Source organism: Grammomys surdaster, unplaced genomic scaffold (genome assembly GCF_004785775.1).
Source record: "Grammomys surdaster isolate TR1022 unplaced genomic scaffold, NIH_TR_1.0 355, whole genome shotgun sequence".
In the NCBI taxonomy this organism is placed as follows: domain Eukaryota; kingdom Metazoa; phylum Chordata; class Mammalia; order Rodentia; family Muridae; genus Grammomys; species Grammomys surdaster.
In genome coordinates this window covers 811,998-830,075 of record NW_021604774.1, presented here as the reverse complement: position 1 = coordinate 830,075, position 18,078 = coordinate 811,998, and the positions used below count along the sequence as shown (strand labels likewise).

General features: G+C 45.1%; 2 protein-coding genes and 1 long non-coding RNA gene across 3 annotated transcripts in view; 2 read left to right on the top strand and 1 right to left on the bottom strand.

Annotated features, from left to right (window-relative positions):
* LOC114631286 (zinc finger protein 773-like) overlaps nucleotides 1–4,798 on the top strand; it is a 5,654-nt gene extending 856 nt beyond the window's left edge. Inside the window, 4 exon segments of the mRNA XM_028779587.1 lie at nucleotides 4–129; nucleotides 1,138–1,264; nucleotides 2,106–2,189; nucleotides 3,195–4,798. Coding sequence (XP_028635420.1) covers nucleotides 4–129; nucleotides 1,138–1,264; nucleotides 2,106–2,189; nucleotides 3,195–4,198 — 1,341 coding nt within the window. The 3' untranslated portion in view covers nucleotides 4,199–4,798.
* An 881-nt stretch (nucleotides 4,799–5,679) lies between these two features.
* LOC114631287 lies at nucleotides 5,680–9,587 on the bottom strand. The gene is made up of 3 exons (XR_003712934.1): nucleotides 9,495–9,587; nucleotides 8,048–8,160; nucleotides 5,680–6,174 (listed from the first exon to the last, which is right to left on the bottom strand). It is a non-coding gene; the product is annotated as an uncharacterized LOC114631287 (long non-coding RNA).
* Nucleotides 9,588–9,709: 122 nt separating this feature from the next.
* LOC114631288 (zinc finger protein 419-like) lies at nucleotides 9,710–16,641 on the top strand. The gene is made up of 5 exons (XM_028779588.1): nucleotides 9,710–9,963; nucleotides 12,206–12,244; nucleotides 13,370–13,496; nucleotides 14,582–14,680; nucleotides 15,122–16,641. Exons 1-5 carry the CDS (start codon nucleotides 9,886–9,888, stop codon nucleotides 16,027–16,029), a joined length of 1,251 nt encoding a protein of 416 aa, XP_028635421.1. The 5' UTR covers nucleotides 9,710–9,885; the 3' UTR covers nucleotides 16,030–16,641.
* Nucleotides 16,642–18,078: the final 1,437 nt, after the last annotated feature.

The window sequence follows — 18,078 nt, the reverse complement described above, 5'->3', positions numbered from 1 at the left end:
TGAGACAGATTTGAAGTCTAGAAGGACCCCGTGTGATTGGTTGCAGGCCTGGGAAGAATAGCCATGTCGATGGACGCAACTGCCCAGCAGAATCAGACTGCAGTAGCTGGGCAGGGTGCCCAGACACAGGTGCGTACCGCGTGATCACGCCCGCCAGCCCCAGTCCTAGAGTGCAATGCGGGCTGGGATGTTAGTTGGAGTTTCCAAATGGCATAGAGTACTCATACACGCCCACTAATGACCCTGGGAAGCCTTGAGAGTGTAAGACCTGTTCAGGGCCACGGGAGGCTTTGTGTTCATTGCCTTCTTTATTCACAGGTTTCAGTAAGTGAAAAGACATCTACTGACTATGGAGAGGTAAATGGACGGTGCCGGCAGGAACTCACATTTCTCAATTCCCACATAAGTGATGTCTGGGATTACAGTGCTTTGGGACTCTTTGCTTGATATTGTTTCCATCTGATTTCCATAAAAGAATAATTATAGACTATAAGGTCTCTGAGTCCAGAGCAGGAATTATATGGACAGGTTTCATATATAGGAAGCTACTTAGGAAGATTCAGAGGTATTCAAGTTCTAGTGACGACTAGTAGAAAGTGCCTAGATGTGAGCTGGATTAGGAGTGCTCAGAAGCCCTCAGGTGTACTTGAGTTCTGCTGGTGCTGTGGAAGGCGGCAGTTGGGAGGGGTACAGTGGATGACAAGCTGCAGGCTTGAATACTAAAATGAAAATGGAGGGACGTCATGAAGGATGATATGCATGGTGACAGAAAGTATGGATAGAGGTGCTCATGTCCAAGCTCATGTGACAGAGGTATAGTGGAGAACGGTGGCTCAAATCTGGACATACCTGGTTGGCATGATGTGAAGAAGCCTATATAAATAGTCTAATAGAAACGTGGAACTTTCCATATGGAACGTCAAGTCTGGGTACATTTCATTTGTTGGTCTACCTGTCTGTGGGCCGTGCCAAAAACAGTGGTCATTGCAACCATAAGTAGAGACTGAGTGTCAAATGAATGAAGAGTCTGGTGCCCTCTGAAGAAGAGATCTAAGTGGGAGTGGCTGTCTCTGGGATGTCAAAAGTCCAAGGGAAGGAAACTTCTTCTTCTTGACTCAGCATTCTCTGTTGTGGCAGGGTGGTGTGGCCTTCAGTGATGTGGCTGTCTACTTCTTGAGGGAGGAATGGAAGCTACTTGATGCCTCTCAGAGGCGTCTGTACCATCAGGTGATGATGGAGGTCTTCGATCTCATGTCCTCATTAGGTAAGCTCCCACCCCGCGCCCATTCTGGAAGAGAATCCTGTCTGGATGGGCTTGGCTTCTTTTCTATGGAGATGTCTCCTTCCCAAATGTGGGTCATGGACATTGGTTCTTTCCCCCACTGTCATGGGATGAGAGGTACAGGTGAGAGACCTGGGCAGGATACACTACCATCTTCTCTCTCTTATGTAGCAAAGGTACACAGGAAGCGGCCTAAAGTGAGGAATCTATAGTAGTTTAATAGACTTCACACTATCAGGCTTCTCCATGGCTGGAGACACTATAAATACTCTGTCATTCCTATGACCCAGGTACTCTTCTCTTCCTGTAGGTGACTTGGGTCAAATTATGGCACTGATATGGATACTACTTGGTAGGTTTTCTTGCAAGACCTCTCTAAAGGTATCTTAGAGTTTCTATTGCTGTGACACTATGGCCATGGCAAGCCTTATAAAAGAAAACATTTAATTAGGGACTGGCTTGAAGTTCAGAGGTTTAGTCCATGGTCACCATGGTGGGAAGTATGACAGCATGCAGGCAGACATGATGCTGGAGAAGTAGCTGAGAATTCTGTATCTGAATCTGAAAGCAGCAGGAAGAGACTGAGACACTGGGCCTGACTTGAGCATCTGAGACCTCAAAACCCACCACACTTCTTCCAGCAAGTCTACACCTATTCCAACGAGGCCACACCTCTCCTAATACCACTCCCTATGAGTCTATGGGGCCCATTTTCATTCAAACCATCATGAGGGGTCTTTGTTGTTAGTTTTCTTTCCCAAGGATTGCATGAGTTACATCACTCTTAGTGTGAGACATTCCCTTTTCCTATATTTTACTTTAGGACTTGTACCTTCTGGGACTGACATCACTCAGCTGGAGTCTTTAGGAGATCGCTTCATCCCTCCCCTGGCATTTTTGACTCCAAGTAAGTGCACAGGTATTTGGAGGGTGGAGGTGGCTGGTGTATACACTCTAGATGGGTTCATAAGAAGTATTTTTCTATGGGTTCTGATGTTGTGGTGCCAGAGCAAAGGATCGTGGTAGAGTCCATCTGACTATATTTGCCAGTTGTCTACCAGTTGCTATTATCTCTGATCCAGGACTATCTCTTACCTATGAGTCTTGTGTGTTTTTCCTGCTCCCCTGTGACACTGTAAAGCATAGGTTTTCTTTAATTATGTTAGTGTGTACAAGTGCCCTGAGCAGTCCTTAAAAACAGATTCTTCAGGTATCGTATCGTATGGGCTTAGACAGTCTTCTGCACTGTGTTGAACATCTCTGTCTTTGAGTTTTTATTGCTATGATAAATCATGACCAAAGGCAACTTAGAAGGGGAAAGGGTTTATTTCATCTTACATTTCCTAAAAGAAGTCCATCAATAAGAATAATTCAAGGCAGAAACCCAAGGCAAGAGCTGAAGCAGAGGCCATGGAGGAACATCACCTATGGTCAGCCAGGATCACCCTGGCCAGGGGTGGTACCACTGGGAATGAGGTGGGCTTACCCACATCAGTCGTTAATCAAGAAAATGGCCCTTGATGATTATTTTATGGAGGCATTTTTTTTTCAATTGAGGTTCCCTACTCTCAGATGACCCTAATGTGTGTTAAGTAGAGGGGGGAAAACAAAAACAAAACAAAAAAACCCAACCCAATCAGGACAATGTCCATTGGAGGCTCTTCAGAAAGTCATTTTCTGAGGAAGGAAGTTCAGGTCCCCAGCACTCTTCCTTGTGCTGCATGCCATTCCTGTGTTCTTGCCCGACATGTTTTCTGGGACAGGGCTCTTCCAGCTTCATCCCTGGAGTAGGCCCTTCTCATCTCGAAGTTTCTGTGAGAAATCTCGGGTGCTAATTACTTATGTTTATTGCCACTTCAAAGTCTATATGTCTGTTATCATTGTTTCTCTGTGTTTCTGTGTTGCTGCAAAGGAGAGGAGCTTGCAAAGATACCTTGTGTGCAGACTCTTTCAACGACAGATGGAGGAGGGCTTAACGCGACCATGCTCCAACAGCAGCAGCTGAGCAGTGCTGGGAAACCCTTACGAAGAGCAGAGAGCGGAATTCCAGTTACGAAGAGAAACAGAAGTGACCTATCAGAGAAGACTTTACAAAGCACAGACAATGCAACGGACTCCCACACTCTCTCAGGGCTTCTCAGGCATCACGTGACCCACAATGCTGGAGAGCAACCCAGGAGCACCAAGAGAGGAAAGACCACCCACAGTGAGAAGAGGAACTACAAGTGCTGTGACTGTGGGAAGTCCTTCAGTTGTAAGTCCCTGCTTATTCGACACCAGAGGATCCACACCGGAGAAAAGCCTTTTAAGTGCAGCGAATGTGAGAAGTCCTTCATCCAAAAGGCTGGTCTGAATCAACACTTGAAAGTTCACACTGGAGAAAAGCCCTTTAGATGCAGCGAATGTGGAAAAAATTTCAGACACCACCGCTCCTTTGTTCGGCATAAAAGACTTCACACTGGAGAAAAACCTTATAAATGCAAGCAGTGTGGGGAATCGTACATGAACAGGTCCAGCCTCATACGTCATTATCTGGTTCATACTGGAGAAAAGCCTTACAAATGCGGTGAATGTGGAAAATTATTTAAAGAGAAATCCAGCCTCGTTTATCATACCCGAGTGCACACGGGAGAAAGGCCTTTTGAGTGCAGCCAGTGTAGGAAGTGTTTCAGAAAAACCTCGCACCTCGTGAAACACCAAAAAGTTCACAGCAGGGGAAAACCCTTTGAGTGTAATGTGTGTGGGAGATTCTTTACCATGAGACACAGCCTCATCAAACATCAGAGATTTCACACTGCAGAAAAGCATCATGAGTGCAAGGAATGTGGGAAAGTGTTTTGCTACAGGACTGGACTTTCTAGGCACCGTAAGATTCACACTGAAAAGAGTATTGAGTGTAATGAACCTGAGAAATAGTTCCCATGATCTACCCTATCTACACAAGAGAATGGTCAGTGGACAAAGTCAAGAGTGCTTCAAATGTGGAGAGCCTTCACCCGCACTTCCATCCTGTTTAACCTAAGAGGCCAGAGTGCTGGGATACATTATGAACCCACTGATTCTGGGAAAGCCTTTGAGCAAAGTCTGTTCTTATTAGCAACACACACACAACCCAGATAGGTTTGTGAATGCAGAGAACATGCTTCAGCCATTGACCAAGCTTATTGAGCCTTAGGGGTGACTTTGAGTACAAGTCCTGAGAGTGGCCTTCGTGAAGGAGCCAAGTCATTGAAAGTTACTCATCAAAGAAGAGCACAGAGGCAAGATGAGGATCCTTGCCATCTTCTTATTCCTAAGTTAATGCTCTCTGGGGACTTAGCAAGATGAAGCCGTGTTCCTGACTGCACCTGTTTGGGGTGGAGTCTCCATGTTACTGAATGGGGGAGGAAGAGTGACCTCAGTTTAAATAAGACATATTTTTGTTGTTGTTGCTGTTGTTTGTTTGCTTGCTTGCCTGCATTTTTTTCTCACTGACTATTGCAGTCCCTGGAATAAATGATCATTTACTGTCAAGTCTTCATCCCTATTGGTTCCTAAGTGTCACTAATTTTGTTGGGGACCAGCTCTGTGTAGCACCTTATGCTCTCTTGTAGGTGTATAGCCCATATGTTTTAAGTATTTTAAGTTTTAAGTTGTTTTCTCAGGTGTGAGTATCTTGTCTGCGTATATGTATGTACACTGAATATATGACTGAATATGTGGCTATGAAGGCTCAAAAAAAGGCAGTGGATTCCTGGAACTGGAGTTACAGATGGGTATGAACCAGTATGTTTGCTGGAAATGGAACCCAGGTCCTCTGCAAGGGTAGCACATGGACTTCCATACTAAGCCTTCCCTCCAGCCCAGGTTTTAAGGAGTTACCAGATTCTATTCTAAGTGGCTGTGTGTTTCAGATTTCCTCCTGCAACATATCAGATACCAGTTCCTCACATCCTCCCTGACACTCTGTAAGCCTCGTGGTGTTCATTTGAATCATTTTAGTAGCTGTGTGGTAGCATGTAACTATAGTTTTAATTTAGTGTTATTTTCATGTGTTATTATAAAGATTTGGTTAAGTTTGTGGGTTTGTGTAGGCATGTGACATAGAATCTTGTAGTGTCTGCACAGACTTCTGCACATTTACACTTTCCCAGACTGAAGGGCAGGACCTCCTGGAGAGGCCTTTACTGTGGTGTAAGATAGTGGTGGCCTTTTATTTTTGCCTGGTATACAGTGGGCTTTACCTGCAGTTGAGTGCTTCCCAGGGACAGCAAGTGTTAGCAAATGAAAGTGAGACACTGGTGGGTAAAGCCTAGCCACAAGCAGGCCTCATGATGTATAAAAGAAAAAATAAAATAGAATGGAAATAAAGCATACACTAAGGTGTGTTGGTACATTAGTAAGGCCAGCAGAGAGACTGAGATCTAAAGAGGAATTTATTTGACTTCATCGACATCATACATGTGCAAACTATTATACTTTAATATTTTAAATATATGGGCAAAGTCTTCATAAACTAGATGGTACATGTGTCAGTCAGTGGTATGGCAGGCATGTGCTTAGGCACATAAACATCAAATAAAAGCAGTTGGAAGATTCTAGATGGGCACTGAACTCCACCTTGTCCTCTGTAAGAACAAAACATACTCTTAGCTGCTGAGCCGTCTCTCAAGCTGTGAGACTGTTTTTTAACAGCCCAACATAATGGTGAGGTCAAAACGTGAGGGTAGTAAGGTTGTGTTCAATTAGTAGAGGACTCGTATAGCATGCACATGGTCCTGGGTTTGATTCTCAGCAGCATATAATCCAGGGGTGATGGCCACACAGTCAGGGCAGGGAGGCAGGTGGTTAGGAATCTTCAAAGTTATCCTGAGCTACAAAGATGGAGGCCAGACTAATCCATAAAAACCTGTCTTTTAAAAAAATGAAATGGGACAGGGTCAATGTGAGATTGTGCAAGCCATTAATCCAATCCCATCACTTGGGAGACAGAGGCAGCTAGATCTTTGTGAGTTTAATATGGTCTACATAGTGAGTTCCAAACCAGACAGCACTGCAGAGTAAGAGCTTGTCTCAAAAACAAAGATCCAACCAAAATCCAGGCAAAAAACACCTAAAGCAAAAACAAGCATTATTATTACAACCTTAGTGAATTATGAAACATAAGCAAGAGGCCAAACCTATGAATACCAAGGCTAGAAAGAAGACATGAAACAAAACCTAGGGAGGGCTGGAGAGATGGCTCGACAGTTAAAATAACTCAACGTTCTTGCAGGGGACTTAGGTTCACTTTCCAGCACCCAACATGCTGTGGTATACCACCATCCAAATCGCAGTGCACAAGGCACATACACTCATGCAGACAAAACACTCATGTACATAGAATTATTAAATCCTCAAACAAGTTAACAAAAAGAGAAGTCGAAAGAACTAGAAAAGCCATTCAATGAAATGGTAGCATATGATTTCACAGAGCTAAGGAAGAAATGGACATTCAAGCACTGAAGGTGTTAAGCACCTTAAGTGCCAAGAGAAGAATCTCTGTGACACACCTTCGTCTCAATGTAGAAATTACAAAGGGAAAATCAGTGGTAAAAGCCACTGATGGCAAGTACCAATTCATCGAAAAAAGGGAGCCTCTCAGAACTTTATCACAGTGCTTAGGAAACCCCTGAAAATCCAGGAAAGCCTGAAGTATACGGCTGCCACTGTATGGATATAACTGCTAACCTAGACTATGTGCCCATCCATTTCACCTCTTAACCTTCATGCAGAAACAAAAGCACATCAACATAGGCACAAACCAAGGCACCTTGTGACCATCAATCCAGCAGGTGAAAGACACTTAAAGAACTGTACCCACACAGCTTGTTTATCAAGTTCACAGAGGCAGGGTGGCACATGCAAATCACAGTGTGTATGTGGGCCTCAGAGGACTATGGGAGTCAGCTCTCTCCTTCCATCTTTTGAGTCTTAAGGACTGAACTCAGTTTGTCAAGCTTGGCCACAAGTACCTTTCCCTGCTGAGCCATCTCAGCACCTGCAATAGTTGTTTTTGAAGCCTCATCTCTTATAGTTCACATTGGAGACGGTCTTGAACACATAATCCTCCTTCAAATCCCAAATTCTGGTATTATAGACTTGCATGTATATGCTCTACTTGAAGAAAGACAGTCCTTTAAAAAAAAAAAAAGATTTACTTATGTCTTCAGACACACCAGAAGAAGTCATCAGATCCCATCACAGATGGTTGTGAGCCACCACATGGTTGCTGGGAATTGAACTCAGGACCTCTGGAAGAGCAGCCAGTGCTCTTAACCACTGAACCATCTCTCCAGCCCAGAAAGACAGTCTTAATCATGAGTGTATAAGAAAGAATACAGGCCAGGTGGTGGTGGCACACACCTTCAGTCCCAGCACTTGGGAGGCAGAGGCAAGCTAATCTCTGTGAGTTTGAGGCCAGTGGGGTCTACAGAGTGAGTTCCAGGATACCCAGGGCTACACGGAGAAATCCTGTCTTGAAACACCAAAGAAGAAAGAGGAGGAGAAAGAGAAAGAAGAGAAGAGAAGAGAAAGAAGAGGAAGAGGGAGAGGAAGGAGAGGAGGAGAAGGAGGAAGAGGAGGAGAAATTAATAAAAAAGAACCAGAAAGGAATCATGTCCCACTCACTAAACCAGGAAATCCCAAAAAAAGAAATAAGAGGAGAAAGAAATGAACAAACAATCCAACCAAACATAAACCACCAACAAAATTACCAGAATCAACAAACAGTTCCCAGTAACTAACCTGTCTGCTAATCATCTGAGGTCTCTAGTTATAAGCCAAACGCCAATTGCTTGGGTTGAAAGTAAGGGCTCACTCTTTTTTGTCCTCAAGAAATAAGGTCACTGGCAAAGAAACTGAAAATGAAAGATGTAAGACAATATACAAAGCACATGAATGACAAAAACTAATCACAAGTAGTTAAGACTTCCTTCTGATAAATTACACTTTACCTAAGATTGGATTACATAAACATGCTACACCATATCAATAAGAGGAACAATCTGTTAAGAATTTGGAGATAGATAGATAGATAGATAGATAGATATCAATTTTCTAAAATAAACATAACTACACATGAACAGATAAATAGGGTGACTTCAATATATCATTGTCATCAGAAGAGCAGTCACCTAGATTTAAAAAAAAAAAATCAAGTGAAGAATTAAATTGCAAGAGGTTTCCAGACTATTATAAATGGGCTGGAGAGACAGGGGTGGTACATAGACATATATATATAGACACCTATACATATTTACATATTACAATTTAAAAATAATAATATTTAAAACAACAGCTTTTGAAGACTTATAGAGGCGTTCCTACCTAAGGCTTAGAACCAGTCACACTAAGGCAGTGCAGATTTCAGACTTGTCTAGGTGCCAGAAGACAAAACCTTTCTCCTCTCCTACCTTCCTCCCAGCCTTGTTTTTCTTTTAGTAAGAGGGTTTCTGGTGTAGAATTGGAACTTGCTCCGTAGAGCAGGTTAGCCTTGAACTCAAAGATCCTCTTGTCTCTGTGCCTCAAGTGTTGGAATTAAAGGTGTATGTGCCATATCCTCTGGGTAATGTAGTTTCAGACAATATGCACCATGGAGACCAGGACAGTTGTAAACTGGAACGTGGAGAAACTGTGTGCATGAAATTAACAGGACTCCGGAGAACACTACTGTGACTACAGATGAGCCAGTGTTTGCATTTCCCGGAGCAGCCTCAATGCCACCGCAAAAGCTTCCTAAACTGAATCCCGATGTTCCCTTAATTTTCCCTTAGCACGGGGATACACAAAAGAAACGTTAATCCTGACGACTCCATAGTGGTGTGAGAAGCATCTGAATCTAGAGTCCTGTAATGACGGAATCTTTGATTCCAATCCAAGCATGTCCTTTCCCCCTCTTCCATGGTCACCATTTCTGTATTTATTAGCTCACGGACCTGGCAAGTATCATTTCACGCAAGGCAAATGTCTCAAATGCAAAATTCAACTTTGCCCGTCGCATGCACTTCTAGACATTAAATAAAACAAGCTTTCACTGTGTAGCCCTGCCTAGCCTGGAACACACTATGACAGCCTGGCTTCTAAAACACGGAGATCTACCTGCCTCTGCCTGCAGTTCTGTAATTTAAAAGAGTTCCAGCAAGCTTAGCCTTGTAGCTCAGCCTCTACAATTTCTAATCCACACCTAACTCACCTCAGGTAGTAAACGGTGTGGAGAAAATAATCTCCACACCAGTGCCATAAAGTCCACTGAGACTTAGTCTCCTCCAACAGAGCAATTGTGTCCGGATCGCAGACAGTTGATCCTGTCTGAACTACATTGCCCAGAAAACATTGCATGAAGTTCAGCCAATAAAAATGGGCATCTCAGCGACGGAGAGACTGGTTGGGCGGGACTTTTGGCTTTGCGTGCAGGAGGTTCTTTGTAACTTCCTGGACCCGTCAGTATGGTTCACAGAAAACTGGTGTCATCTGCTTTGGCCATGGCAGGAAAGCCGGCATGTTAGACGCGTTTGTCCTCCGTCACGGAGACGGATCTGATGTTTGTGACGACCTGCGTGATCTGATCCAGGCTTCGAGTGAGGATGGCCGCGTCCCAGGGCCCCACCATCCTCTGGAGCCCAATGGTGATTGTGGAGGCTGCGGGTGGAGCCCTGCCCCAGGTGAGTGCCTAGTGATCGCCCACCTACCTGAGTTCTAGAGCGCTGAGATCTGGGTCAGGAGCCAACAGGGCAGACCCTCATGTCCCCGACTGTAGGGCACCGGTGGACCAGATTATGTTTTTTTGACATCTGTGTGCTAGATCGCTAGAACCATCCCCTCTGACTCACAGCCTCTGGTGGACTGTACCTCCCAAGGCTTGTGGGCGGGCCTAAGCTCGGAGACAGAGCCCGGGGATGACCTCTGCTGGCGTTAGATGAGGGACAGGACTCACTCAGTGCACCTAAGGAGCTGACTTTTGCTAATAGATAGACTGGTAGCCCCGGAAGATTTGAACAGCGGTGAGACTTGATCTATTCAAATTTGCCCAAGTATCTCCGGGGGAATATTGAGCAAGGATGAAGTGATGTGGATGGAGACAGAAATCTATGAATCCTTAGGTTAAGGCTGTGGTCTAATGGCAGCAATTAGGGTTGTAGACCAGAGAGAGATTAGTCTTCAAATATCTGATTTTTTTTTTTGAGACAATAGTACAGGTGGTCCTGGACCACGCTATGTAAACCAGGCTGGCTTCAAACTCGCAATCCTTCAGAGTGATTGGATTAAAGGCAGGACCTCCCACTTCCAGCCTCTCTGACATTATTATTATTATTATTATCATTGGGTTTTTTGGTTTGGTTTAGTTTGGTTTGGTTTTTTGAGACAGGGTTTCTCTGTGTAGCCCTGGCTGTCCTGGAATTCACTCTGTAGACCAGGCTGGCCTCGAACTCAGAAATCCGCCTGCCTCTGCCTCCCAAGTGCTGGGATTAAAGGCGTGGGCCACCACTGCCCGGCTCCTCTCTTACTTTAAAGTAGTACTTTCTTTCCCTTTGTTTATGTATTTGTTTATTTAGTTATTATGTGAAAACATTCAGCATTTGACTAAAGTCTACAGTGTTAACTATCTTTCCTCTCAAACTCACTGTGCGAGTCTGGCTGGCCTATATAGCCAATGCTGGCCTCAGTCTCAAAGAGATGTGCCTTCCTTTGCCTTCCAAGTGTTGCAGTTAAAGGGGTCCACATCATGCCTGGCTAATAACAATTGGTTTTTGGTTTTGGTTTTGATTTTTGTTTTGTTTTGTCTTTTTGGTTTTTAGTTTTGGGTGTTTGTTTGTTTGTTTGTTTTTAATCGAGACAGGGCTTCTCTTTGTAGCCCTGACTGTCCTGGAACTCAGTCTGCAGACCAGGCAGGCTAGCCTCTAACTCAAAGATCTACCTGCCTCTGCCTCCCTAGTACTGGAATTAAAGGCGTGTGCCACCACTGCCCGGCATCTTTTTTTGGTTTTCTGAGACAGGCTTTTCCTGTATAAGATTAAAGATGAAAGCCACTACCACCTGCCTCCCAAATTCTTAACTAACTGTATATAGATGAACCCATACATTCTGAAACAATTGTGTTTGTGAAATTCTAGACACAAGCTTTAGTAATATGCATAGGAAAAGCCTATACTGAGGACTTAACACATAGGACTGAGTTTAATATAATTTCCTTTTGAGCTAGGATTGTGTGGTGATTTAAATGAGAATGATTTTCATGGCTCCTGTATTTGAATGCTTAGTCACAAGGGAGTAGCACTGTTTGAGAAAAACTAAGAAGTGTGGTCTTGTTAAAGGAAGTATGTAGCTGGGAGAATTTGCCAAGGCTACTGTCTGTTATGCCCCCTACCCCACCCCGTCTTTCCTGCTGCATCTATAATAGGACATAAAGCTCTCATCAGCTACTGTGTCAGTACCACACCTGTCTGCTTCTCACCATGATAATAATAATGGGCAAACCCCTATGAAACTATAAACAAGCCCTACTTAGAAGCTTTTGTGGGCGGTGGTGGTACACGCCTTTAATCCCAGCACTTGGGAGGCAGAGGCAGGTGGATTTCTGAGTTCGAGGCCAGCCTGGTCTACAGAGTGAGTTCCAGGACAGCCAGAGCTATACAGAGAAACCCTGTCTCAAAAAAAAAAGCTTTGGTAAGAGTTGCCTTGACCATGGTATCTCTTCATGGCAATAAGACAGTAAATGAGACGGGCTCCCATGCTTATCCTCAGGTAACAAACAGAAGAGATTCATTCTTTGTCCAAGGTCACCAGTAAGGGATAGAGCCCAGGGGGCTGTTGAGGGTACCTGACTACATGTATGAGAGGGGACTTTGGTGAACCTTTGGGACACCAACACTCTTGCTTGTTACTCACAGCCTTGTTTTTCTACAGGTTTCCCAGTATTCAGTGAAACCTGCCAACCAGGAAGAGGTAAGTGGACAGTACCCAAGAATCACACTCCTCACTTAAGACATAAGTGACCTCTGGACTATGGTGTCCTGAGACTCTGTATTTGGGATTCTCTCTGTCCATTCGTTGGATTTTCCTGGCACATGCTCAGAATGAAAGGTCTCCACATCCACAGCAGGGATTACATGGCCAGGTTTCCCTTTATGCTAACTAACCACTGGCTGAAGATTCAGAGGTCTTAAAGTTCCAGTGACGACATTGGAGGATGCCTGGAAGTGAGATGGGTCGGGGATGCTGGGAAATGCTCAGGAGTGCCTGAGGTCTGCTGGCTTTAGTGGAAGGTAGGAGTTGGGGTAGCACAGCAGCTGAGGGCTGAGCCTGCATACTGAGATGGAAATGGAGGCTCAGTGTGAAGACTGATGTGTGTGCCCTGAAGTCATGTGTAGATGGTCTTCGTGCCAGGGACAGAGTGGACAACAGTGACCCAAATGTGGTCTGTGTGAGACAGGTGATTGGGAGGAGCCCGGATGAATTCCCAGGTAGCCTCATAGAAAGGAGGGACTTTCCATGGCATCCTTCCAGCTTGGATTGACTCCAGCTGTGGTCGTTTTAACGAACATGCCCCACTTTGGCTCATAGACTTGAATACTTGGTCCCCATTGGTGAAAAGTCTGGGGACAATTCTGAGATTGTTGGAGGAGATGTGTCACTGGGGGTAGGCTTGTAGGTTTTAAAAGCTCTTGTCATTCCCAGTTAACTTTCTTAACTTAGAACCCATGGATCAGGACATAAGCTCTCAGCTACTGCTCCAGTGCTGTGTGTGTCTGTAGCCATGTTCCCTGCCATGAAAGTTACAACTCCTGAAGTGTAAGCCCTAATAAACACATTGTTCCAGAAGTTGCCTTGGTCATGGTGTCTCTTCACAGTAAGAGAAAAGTAACTAAGGTACCATGTCAACATGCCTGTTGCTGCTGAGTGCTGAGCACAGTGGTTGTCGGGACCTGGAGGACAGCCTGGGTATCAATAGGTTCATAGCCTGGTACCCTCTGAGGTAGGAAGCTAAGTAGAAATGACCGTCTCGAGGATACCAAGAGTCCCTGACAAGGTGGCTTCATATAAACAAACTCAACTTTCTCCACTGTTCAGGGCTGTGTGTCCTTTGAGGATGTGGCTGTGTACTTCTCCTGGGAGGAATGGACACTGCTTGATGACTCTCAAAGGCTCCTGTACCAGACGGTGATGACGGAGATCTTCACACTAGTGTCCTCACTGAGTAAGGACCTCCTATCTTGTCAGAGCATGTCTGTATGGTAGAAATCGGGAGATGTGTTCATCTCAAAGCTGCCCTATGAGTGCTCAGTCTTTCCCCAACTGTCCTATGGCTGAACATACAGGTTATAGACACAGGCTTGTTACACAACTACCTTTTCACTCTTAAGTATAGTAAAGACAAACAGGAATCAGTTTGGTGTGACAATAGTTGTTTGGGTGGTAGGTTGAGGCAAGGTCTCCTGGAAGTCACTGTATTGACCAGGCTGGCTAGAACTCAGAGATCCTCCTGCCTCTGCCTTCCAAGTCCTGGGATTAATGATTTGCACCACTAAGGGGTCAGGAATCTTAACAGTGATCATTCCTCCCTGACCTGATGACACTAAATGCATGGCATTTCTGCGACAGGTCCTTCTCGCTCTATCTAGATGACATACCTTGTGTCTGCATGTGCTGGAAATTGTGACCCTGGTGGGCTTACTATTTGGCGTTTTTCTTACAAGACACTCCAATGAAGATTGTTCTCATTAGGCTTCCTTACTTTGTATTGCTGGGGTTAGTCTTGTGTGCTGCTGCGTATGCCCAAACTGAATTCTGTGTCCCAGTCCAGATTACAAGCTGATCTTGGGGCACTGTATTAACCGATGTACTGTAAAGAATGCTGCCCGATAATTCCTGATTGGCCAATAAATGTCTGGGGCTTATGGCTGGGCAAGGAAGAGAAGAAGGCGGGACTTAGAATCAAGTGAGGGGTCTCAAGAGAAACCATGAAGGGAAGGAGGGGAAGACAACAGAGAAGAAGGTCACCATGAGGCAGGTTGGACCATGAGCATGTGACTAAGAGAAGCTCGCCCTAAAGACACACATGGAACAATGCAAGCAAGGCGAGACTCAAACTCTAAGGAACACTGAACCTGTGATTTGGATATAGATATAGCTCAGAATCTGCCCAGTCTAGACTTACAGTTTTATTTGACAGGTGAAGCTTCCAAACAGACCTAAGAGATTCCTTCCAAATTGGATTATTATGGGTTGGAGATCAGCCAGTCCTTGAATGGAACACTCACTTCTCTTAATATTTTATTTTAGGACTTGAACTTTCTGGGATTCATGATTTACCTCAGGCGGAGTCTTGTGGAGATCTCTCTGTGCCTGCACTGAGATTCCTGACTCCGTGTTTATGGACAGGTACATCTTGTCTGTTCCCTTGCAACGTTTTGAAACACAGGCTTTCCTCGATTGTGTTACTGTGCACTATTCTCAGGGTAGCCCTTGAGTGCAAGTTTTTCAGTTACCATGTCTTAGGGGCCGAGACAGCTTTCTGCACTGTCCTGCGTCTCCAGCAGTTCAGGCGTACAGAAAGCTATTGGTGAGGAATATGTTATGTTTCCTAGCACGCCCTGTGATTCACTCCATGCTTGTGTTCTTGCTGCCCCTAAGGTCCCTAGCATCTGTGAACTTGACAAATTCAGCATGGTAATGGGCCCTGTCAGCCCTAAACTAGCCCCTTTGTTCTGTGAGAAATCTCAGATCACCATTAGTGATCTCTGTCTGTGTGTCTGTCTGTCTGTCTGTCTGTCTGTCACTCGACAGTCTACATGCCACTCATCAGTATTTCTCTGTGCTCAGGTTGTTGGATCAAAGTGGAGAGTGAAACGTCCCCCTTTGAGCAGAGCCTGTCTGCAGAAGGAGGTGTCAGTTCATCCACGCTGCAACAGCAAATGCTGTGCTGTGCTGAGACACCCTTGCTAAGCACGGACAATGTGACGATCCTCCAGACCTCCTCGGGTCTTCTCAGGCATCCGGTGACTTCCAGTGGTGGGGAGCTACCCAAGAGCGCTGAGAGTGGAGAGGCCATTCAGAGTGAGAAGAAGAACTGCAAATGCACTTACTGTGGCAAGATCTTTACCAGTATATCCCACCTCAATCGGCACTGGAAGATACACACCGGCGAAAAGCCTTTTCAGTGCAGCGAGTGTGGGAAGTCCTTCAGCCAAAAAGCCTTTCTCATTAAGCATTTCAGAATGCACACCGGAGAGAAGCCGTATAGGTGCCTTGAGTGTGGCAAAGCCTTCAAGCATAATATCTCCCTGATTTCTCATCAGGGACTCCACACAGGAGAAATGCCTTTTAAGTGCACTGAATGTGGGAAATCCTACAGGAGCCGGGAAGGCCTTAAGGTCCATTATCGATTTCATACTGGTGAAATGCCCTTTGAGTGCAGTGAATGTGGCAAATCGTACAGGAGCAGAGAGGGCCTCCTGAATCATTTCTACAGTCATACTACAGAGAAGCCTTTCAGCTGCGGCGAATGCGGCATGTATTTCACCCAGAACTCCGAGCTCATCGAACATCTAACGGTTCACGGCAAGCCTTTCAAGTGCAATGAGTGTGGACGAGTCTTCAATTCCAGTTACAACTTCGTTAGACACATGAAAGTGCACGTCGTAGCAAAGCAGTACGCATGCAGGGAGTGTGACAAGGTGTACTGCAGTAGCTCTAGCCTGTACAAACACCGGAAGATTCACGCTAGATAAACATCCGATCAGGAGGGCCATGAGGGTAAGAAGTCCCTTAGTCATCTCCATAGACACCCGAAATCTCAGCAGGACAAAAGAAGTGTTGAACACTTCGGAGCCAACGTGGGCATCATCCACCCACACCTCCAGCCCATAAAAGTGGAGCAGTCACTGGACTAGGATGCATCGTGAACCCTTGGATTCTGGGATAGGCTCTGAATGGAGCAAGTGTTTTCGGAAAACAACACCCACACCTTGCACAGGTCTCTGGGTGCAGAAATTGTAGGGGCAGCTTCAGTCAGTGGCAAACCTTCAGCCCTAGGACTGAATCTGACCTCAAAGAGCAGTTTTGAGAGCAGCCTTTGTGACACACAGCCACTGAAACTTCCTCCTCCAGTGGGAATATCAGGACGTGATGAGGACTGCCGTCATCTTTCTGTTCCCAAGGAGTTGACGCTGGGGAGCTAAGTGAGACAGAGTTCTGTGTCCTTGACTACACAGAGTGGTGTGGGGTTTCCATGCTACTGACTTTGAATGGCGGAGGGGGAACAGAGTGGTTTAATAATGAGATGTGACTTCTCTTTTTACTGAGTGTTGCAGTGCCCAGAATAAATGTGTTTTTCTCTGTAATCTTCCATGACTCTTGGGAGGTTTTTTGTTGTGCTCCTCCTGAGTTTTAGTAGGTTTGGGGTTTTTTGTTTGCTTGTCTGTTTGCTTGTTCGGTTGTTTTGTTTTGTTTGGTAGATACATAATTTTTGTGTATGAGAGTTTGGTTGCGTACATGAATGTCTACCATACACATATGTCTATGGATGTATACCACATTTTTGTCTGGTGTCCACAAAGATCAGAAGACACAGACTTTTCTGGAACTAGAGGTACAGATGGTTGTGAGCCACAGTATTGATGCGGGAGGGGGAGGGGGAACCCCTGTACTCTGAAAGGGTAGCATGTGCTCTTAACCTCTGAGCTATCTCTCCAGCCCCAATTTTCACTAGTTTTGATGGGGAATAGCTCTATGGTGCTTTTCACGTTGAAGCGTAGCCCAAATGTTTTATGTGTTTACCTGTGTGTATTTGTGTATCTTGTGTGCACAAGCAATGCCTGAAGAAGTCATTGGATCCCTTGGAACTTGAGTTATATATGCTGTATGCACGTTGGGAATGGAACCTAGGCCTCTGCAAGATAGCAGGTGTTTTTTTGTTTGGATGAAAGTTATTTATTCTTCTCTCATATGTTACATCGAGATTGAAGTTTACCCTCCCCTCTTTCTTCTCTGTTCCTTTCTTCCACCTTCCCTCTCCCCCAGATCCACTCTGTTTCCCTTCAGAAAAGAGCCAGGCCTCCTAGGGATATCAACCAAACATGGCAGAACAAGTTATAAAAAAAGACTAGGCACATGCCCTCATATCAAGGCTGGACAAAGCAACCCGGTAGGAAGAAAAGTCCCCAAAATCAAAACAAAAGTCAGAGGGAGTCCCATGAGAACACAAAGTTATGCAACCATAACATATATGCAGAGGATATAGGTCAGCCCCATAGAGGCTCCCTGATAGTCGCTTCAGTCTCTGCGAGCCTCCATGAACCCAGGTCAGTTGATTCCGTGGGTTGTTTTGTGGTGTCCTTGACCCCTCTGGCTCTTACAATCCTTCCTCATCCACTTCCACAGGATTCCCCTAAGCTGCACCTAATGCTTGGCTGTAGGTCTCTGCATCTGCTCCTATCAGGTACTGGATGCAGCCTCTCTAATGAGGATTATGACAGCAGGTTCTCTTAAGCCATCTCAGCAACCCTGTTTGTTTGGTTTGTTTGTTTTCTGAGTCCTCTGGAGAAATGCTACGGTGAGGTAATTTTGAGCTTATGACCCTGTCCACGACTCCCCATGTTTTTTGGGGTTGTTTGTTTGTTTGTTTTCTTCACACAGCCCACAGAGTCTCCCTTCTTTTTTGGTTTTTCTATGTATCTCTGGCTGTACTGGAACTCACTTTGTAGACCAGGCTGGCCTCTACAGAGATCGTCCACCTCTTCCCCCCATAGATTTTATTTTTATTTACATGGGTGTTTATG

Bases quoted from the DNA above. Each gene is read 5' to 3' on its own strand.
- LOC114631288 (XM_028779588.1), top strand. From the start codon at position 9,886: ATGGCCGCGTCCCAGGGCCCCACCATCCTCTGGAGCCCAATGGTGATT. The intron at 9,964-12,205 runs GTGAGTGCCTAG...GTTTTTCTACAG, and splicing joins CGGGTGGAGCCCTGCCCCAG to GTTTCCCAGTATTCAGTGAA. The intron at 13,497-14,581 runs GTAAGGACCTCC...ATTTTATTTTAG, and splicing joins CACACTAGTGTCCTCACTGA to GACTTGAACTTTCTGGGATT.